This window comes from Muntiacus reevesi, chromosome 6 (assembly GCF_963930625.1).
Source record: "Muntiacus reevesi chromosome 6, mMunRee1.1, whole genome shotgun sequence".
Lineage (NCBI taxonomy): Eukaryota > Metazoa > Chordata > Mammalia > Artiodactyla > Cervidae > Muntiacus > Muntiacus reevesi.
In genome coordinates, this window is record NC_089254.1 from 93,232,812 (window position 1) to 93,239,848 (window position 7,037).

Sequence of the window (7,037 nt, forward strand, 5' to 3'; positions counted from 1 at the left end):
ACCACTGAGTGTGTGCTCCAGGGCCTTTGTCCTGGTGTTTCTCACTGCCTGGAATGTTCTATCTACCCTCAGACAGTATGAGCGATTGTCTGTCTCAGATTCTTTGGGTCTTTGCTTGTTATCTTCTTTGAAAGCCTTCCTTCACCACACTATTTAAAATTAATCCGTCTCTGGTATTCCCTCTTTCTCTTCTCTGTTTTCTCTTTTTCCTGTGGCATTTATTTATCTAACACATTACATATTTTATTTATTTGTTGTTTGTATGAGGAAACATCAGACAATCCTATCATAAGAGCTGTTTGACAAAATTAGTGGTCATGTATCAAAATGGCAAAGCTGAAGCTTAAAGGGACAGGAAGAGTGTTCCTTTCGATAGTGTATTAAGAATGTAATTAAAGTTTTTTAAAGCACACAGAAATGCCAAGGGTTTTGTCAAGGTCCCAGGCCATTTCTTTATATGGCAATAAGCAGGGTTTTTAATAGTTTCCCTTTAATTTTAAAAAGAATTAATATTTGCCAATTAATTTTACATGTTTCTCCTAGAATTCAGCAAGCAGTAAATACAGAGGGCCTACATTTTGGTTTCTGTTTTTTAAAAAAATCACCCTGGACTTTTTTTTTTTTTAATTAGTTGTCTTAACAAACTTACAAACATCAGTCTCTGGACATAACCAGAAACAAGGTCAGCAGTTTCCACTTTTTGAGCAGCCCCACTGCCTTCTATGTGTTTGTTTCTCCGCACTTGGCACTACCATGTCCAAATACAATCTTATCAATTGTTACATGGTTGTCCAAGTTCCCTGCACCATGACTCTGCATAGCATCCTCCTCATCCCGTCTTTGGATCTGGGCTTTGGCCTTCTGTTGACAAAACACGTATCACTGTCTTTCTCTCCCACCAAGGGAAGGGCGGTGGAGTTAGAGGGGAAGGCTTCTGAAAATCGAAAATATCCACAACCCCCAGCTCATTCCTTTCTCTTTACAACCTTTCTTTTTCCTGGTGTTAGTTATCATAATAAAGTGACACACACATCACCTAAATATATTTTGCAGAATAAATCAAACACCAAGTATTCGTGTAAGTCCAGAAAGAGGTTAGTAGATTGACGTTAGAACCTACAGCTCTTCTGAAAGTATTAATAATTGCACATGTGCCAAAATAAAGCTCCTTCCCTTCTGCCTGCCTCTCAGAACACGTGGCTTTTCCTAGACCCACTCTTTCCACTTCCTGGCAACAATTTGAAAACCAGCTAGTCCTGAGGGCTCTTGAACTCTTGAACAAATTCCTTAATTTCTGCTTGAGAGTTCAGAGGGAAAAAATTATCTCAGGAAAATACATGTCTCTACTCCTTTCTTCTCTGATTCCAGAACTTTAAATGTGCCTCTTCTTTCAGATTTGCTTGACCTATTTTTGAACCAACTGGTGATATTCAAAAGTGGAAAATACTGCTGCAATTGCTATTTTCTAATTTTTTTGTAATTTATTTCTTTTCTACCTATAAGCTAGAAGCCAAGCACCCAGACTGAAACTTAAATATTTGCTTTGTGTGCTGTATGCCAAGTCACTTCAGTAGTGTCTGACTCTTTGCCACCCTGTACACTGTAACCCGTCAGGCTCCTCTGTTTATGGATTTCTCCAGGCAAGAATACTGGAGTGGGTTGCCATGCCCTTTTCTAGGGGATCTTCCCAACCCAGGGATCAAACTCAAGTCTCTTATGTCTCTTGCATTGGCAGGCAGGTTCTTTACCACTAGCACCACTTGGGAAACCCAAATATTCACTTTGTGTGCATATTCAGTCTTGTCTAGCTCTTTATGACATCATGGTCTGTATCTAGCCAGGCTTCTCTGTCCATGCAATTCTCCAAGCAAAGATACTAGAGTGGGTTGCCACTTTCTTCTCCAAGGGATCTTCCCAACTCAGGGATCCAACTGGTATCTCCTGGGACTTCTGCATTGGCAGGCAAATTCTTTTACCACTGAGGCACCTTTGCTTCATTCTAATTATCAACCTCGCAAATCTGTAAACTGAAAAATAACTGTGCAACATGAGGTTTGTAAGTTAAGTTATATTCAGCATCTTACTGAGGACTATAGCCCAGCAGACTATGGCCTCTTCATAGCTCTGAGAAACTACTTCTAAGAGGTAGGAGGGATGATAGTTCATATATATATATTTTTTTTGACAGGGGAATCCATGCAGTCAAGTATGCATCTTGGTAAAAGATTGCCGCTAGTGTTGCAGTGAAATAAGAAAACAATTTTCTTTTTCTCTTTTGCCTTTTGAGTCCTTCTCTACTTTAACTGTTCCTGATCTGCTGTCTGCACTGATAAGAAAGTTTCCTTCTTTTCAGAAGACTAACCTGTTGTGTAAACTACATCCTGCACTTCTGTACCTGTCACCTTCTAACTCTGCATGAGCCACACTCCGCATCTATTATCTTCTAACTTTATGCTAGTCACATCCTGATGCTGGACTTGATAGCACTCTCTCTGCAAACCCCGCCTTGTAGTTTGTTTTTCCCTCTTTTGGCATTACAGAAAAAAAGTTGCAATGCAAGCCACAAAGGACAATGGACTTACTATCGGGACCAACTGCCAGACTCAAATTACCAGGCTAACTGATGCCAGTGTATTGATTGTTTTGATACAATTCAAAAATAAAGAAGAACACAGGATCCTTACCTTACACCTTGGCTCTTTATTGCCAACCCCTGACTGTGAGTCCCAACTATATGATCCCCTGGATTCCCCAAGGAGGGGAGACACAGTTCTTGAGGCAGAAAGCTACTGTGTTCTCTCCTCTGCTGGCTTGAGGATTAAGGCTATCTTCCTACTTCCTTGAGACTCTGTCTTCATATTTTCTTATTCTGCTCCGGTGGGCAGAGAAAGCCAAAATTTTGGCAGCAACACCAGTCCAAACAACAGGTATCTCAAGTCAGTGATTTTAGTGCTTTATTATGTATGGGAACATGCAAGAAGCCGGATTCATCAAAGTTCTTCCTGAGATATACATCTAACTCTCTAAGGGGCCCGCTTGTTGGAGGCACGGGACATCCTATTATCGTCTTCGTTTCCTCCGTCTGGAGCACAGATTGCGTCCTCCTGTTATTGTCTTGATCTCTTCTGTCTGAAGTATAGGATGCACTGTTGGTCAGCCACTGCAGGGGGTTAATCTTTGTAGAACTGGCTGGTGACCTGGTGACCCAAACGGTCTTTGCTCTTCCTCTGTTTGCAAATCTACCAGACGATAAGCAGTCTATTCACAGCTGTACGCTCTACAAGTTCTGCTGAACAAATAGGTTTGTTTCCCTGGAGCTATGCCCTGCTTCTCTGTATGATGTAGGCCAGAGCCAGCAGCTGAGGGAGCCCCAAGGCTAAAGTGCATCTGTGTGTTTTGGGCTGTGGCAGAAACGATAGGACTGATTTAAGAGGTTCACCTGGTGCCAGCCAGACTAGACTCACAGGCTATCAAGGCTGGTGGGGCTTTAGAAGCACTGAACATCTTACAGGCCTTCAACATCACAGTCTGGCTAATGCCCAGCCTCCTCTGGTGGCCAGGAATTCACTTCTGACAACTAGTATTCAGGAAAATCTTGTGTTAAGAGAGGTCTTTCTTATGTTGAGGCATAATATGCCTTCCTATATCTTCTGAGGGCTTCCCTGGTAGTTCAGATGGTAAAGAGTCTGCCTGCAATGCAGGATACCTGGGTTCCATCTCTGCGTTGAGAAGATCACCTGGAGAAGGGAATGGCTACCCACTCCAATATTCTTGCCTGGAGAATTCCACAGTCAGTGGGCTACAGTCTGTGGGGTGACAAAGAGCTGGACACGGCTATCAGTATATGTCTTTTACCTATAGGTCTCAGTTCTGTATACTGTGATCACACGGCATTCTGATCCTTTTGTAATAGGGAAAAACAAATCTGACTCCATATTGAATCTGTTTCTTTTACTTTAACCTTTGTATTCTATTGTTTTTGCTGCAAGTTAATCACAAAGAAATGTTGCCTATAGCTTAAAGTATACACAATGGCTCATCTCTGGGACACCTGCCTCCCAGGCCTGAGCATTAAGCTAAAATACTGTTGTTTAGCTCACGGGAAACATCCTGACCAGGCCCACTTATGAATGGCTGCAAAGAAATTAACACAATCCCTCTGCAGTCTGGCCAGAACCAGGAAATATTTGTAAATAGTTTTTGCCTTTTTTTTAACTTTACTTTCTTCACCTCCCCCTCTTTAATCTATAAAAGAAACTAGTATCCAAATCTGAGTAAGGGGCTTCCCTGGTGGTCCAGTGGTTAAGAATCCACTTGCCAATGCAGGGGACACAGGTTCGATCCCTGCTCCAGGAAGATCCCCCATGCTGCATGGCAGCTAAGCCCATGAGCCAGAGCTACTGAGCCAGCACTTGCTTTTCAACTAAGACCCGAGCTGAGCACACTGACCTATGCCTGCCGGCCAGTGGGTGGATCCTCTTTCCATAAAGCTGGAGGGTAAGTTTGACAAATTCTGGATGACTCTTTCTTTTAAATATTCTTTTTTTTAAAAATTATATGATATTTTTATTTTAGGCTGCAAAAACAAAAATGAGCAAACAAGCAAACAATAAAAAACTTGAAATAAGCTTGTCAAATGATGTAAATTCATCCTTTCCAGGAAAGCAGAAGGTAGACCAGTGCAGGTTATCCTCAAGGTCACATACATCCTGCTTCACTGCTGCTTGCACTCTGCTGGATTTTGATCCTTCTTTGGGTCATAGTCTGGATCATTTTCCTCATCTCCTTCTTCTTCCCCTTCCTCATCCGCTTCTTCACCTTCTTCATCATAATCATCGTCATCATCTTCAATAGCTTCTCCAGTAAAGTATAACACTGATCTTGGGATTATACACTCATGTAAAAAGTAACCAATTTCAAAGTCTGCAGTGAGGATAGCTTCAGAATCAGCATCCAGATCTCCACTCTCAGGAACTTCAGGAAGGGCAAAAAAATTAAAGAAAGAATCATTAGAAACTGTTTTGGTCACAGTACGAACTGTCCCAAGTCCCTTGTGTTTCTGCTTCCTCTTAATCATTTTCAAAGTGGCATTCTTCCCTTTTTTCCAATCTATCTGGCACCCTGTACAACCCATAATTTCTGGTCCATCAAAAGAAAAGGGATCAGAATCATCTGGTTCTGACCTCATCCTATATGTCTTTGTCAACACTTCATTTGTGAAATATTCATTGGGTTCAAAGTGAAATTCTAAGACAAAACTCATAGGTTGACCAGCATCTGAGAACTTCACCTTAATATCTTTCAAGTGCTTCAGAATAGGTTCATCATGTTCCTGAACCATATCACTGAGCAAGTCAACATTCTTAAAAACTGTCAACCAAAACTCAGGAATTCCCTTGGGATCTTCTTTTTCTTTATCCTTTCTCTCATCTTCAATCTTGGTCTTTTCTTTTAGCTCCTCCGAAATTTCATCTTCCCCATTTGGTTTCCATTCACTTTCTTCTTCTGTAGGTTCATAAATGGCATTAATGATCTCAAATTGATTATCAAACAGAGGCTGATAAAGAACAGCATACTTTCTTTCAAGATCATGAACTTCCTCATAGAATTTGGCTTCTATCAGCGCACATTTAACTTGAAGGTTTTTAAGAGCATTCACCCGTCTTTTAACTACCCTAGGCAGGCTTTCAATGTATCCTGTTGGTGTTTCTACCAGACCATCAAGTCTTTCTTGAAGGGCTGCAAGAATCTGAGGATTTTGCATCATCTGAACAGTCAGCTGACGCGCTTTGATTTTTGTTTCTTCACCAGTCTCTTCTTCTTCTACTTCTTCAACATCATCCAAATCTTGATCAAGTTCAGACTGTTCTTTGTTGTCGATGTCTGCCATGTTGTACAAATGCCAAATATTTTAAAAAATGACAGATTTCCTTTTCCAGCTCAGCTCTCCGGTGGCGAGCGCGGGGAGCCGGGCGGCCCAAGCTGTGCAGGCAGTGACTCAGGACGGCGGCGGGAGGAGCAGAAGCCTTTTAAATATTCTTTATCTGTCTCAAATGTGCTCCATCATCATGTCTTTACTTGGCAGTGTGATGCAGGTAGAAGTCTTGGCTAAGTCAATACTTGTTAATTGAATGATGGAATAAATGAATCAAAAATCATTGGATAGCAAGAACAACATAAATTAAAACTGGAGAGAATAGAATATATTTTATGTTGGTTTGTGAATTTTTCAACGAATAGTTTAAAAACACTGTTTTGAAGATGAGATTTGTAAAAGCTACCACCCCAGCAGATTAGATCATGACATTGAAGCAATAATGGGATTGCTGGCTTTGTAAGAAGAAAGAGATCCCTTTCGTGCATTCAGGGAAAGACCATGGGACTTCTCTGGTTGTCAGCGGTTAAGAATCTGCCTGCCACTGTGGGGATCACAGGTTCGATCCCTGGTCTAGAGTCTACATGCTGTGGGGCAACTAAGCTCCTGAGCTGCAACTACTGAGTCTGTGCTCTAGAGCTGGTGCTCTAAACAAGAGAAGCCCCCATAATGAGGAGCCTGTGGACAAAGAGTGGCCCCAGCTCACTGCAACTAGAGAAAGCCCAAGCACAGCAATGAAGACCAAAAATAAATAAATGAAAGACCACATAAGGTTGTAGGGAGAAGGTGGCTCTCTGCAAGCCAGGAAGAAAGTGCTCACCGGGACTCAATGTGCCCGCCTCTTGAAATTCCCAGCCTCCAAAACTGTGAGAATAACTGTCTGTTGATTCACCCACCCAGATGTGTTGTTCTGTCGGCCTGAGTTGACTAAGAGAGCAACATACCATTCAGAGGAGTAAGTTAATTCTGAGATGAGATGTAGGTGGTCTGTTTTCTTACTTTACCTTGAAGGAGATGGGATTTCTGACATCTTTTCCATTCAACTCAAGAAATGTACCACAGAGAACTCTGCTGGTCCTGTGCGCTGCCTGCTGCAGAGAGGGCCTGCACAAGAGGGTGGGATGGATGGTCCTAGTCCTCCAGACAAGGGAGGATGTGCGAT

The 7,037-nt window shown here is 42.0% G+C and overlaps 1 protein-coding gene across 2 annotated transcripts; it reads right to left on the bottom strand.

Annotated features, from left to right (window-relative positions):
• Nucleotides 1-4,596: 4,596 nt before the first annotated feature.
• On the bottom strand, nucleotides 4,597-5,995 carry LOC136170558 (nucleosome assembly protein 1-like 1). Of its 2 annotated transcripts, XM_065938849.1 has the most exons (2): nucleotides 5,865-5,995; nucleotides 4,597-5,675 (listed from the first exon to the last, which is right to left on the bottom strand). In XM_065938849.1, the coding sequence occupies exons 1-2, from the start codon at nucleotides 5,888-5,890 to the stop codon at nucleotides 4,715-4,717; spliced, it is 987 nt and encodes a 328-aa protein (XP_065794921.1). In that variant the 5' UTR covers nucleotides 5,891-5,995; the 3' UTR covers nucleotides 4,597-4,714. The 2 variants fall into 2 exon arrangements, with proteins under 2 accessions (XP_065794921.1, XP_065794919.1); XM_065938847.1 differs by having other exon boundaries at nucleotides 4,597-5,981.
• Nucleotides 5,996-7,037: the final 1,042 nt, after the last annotated feature.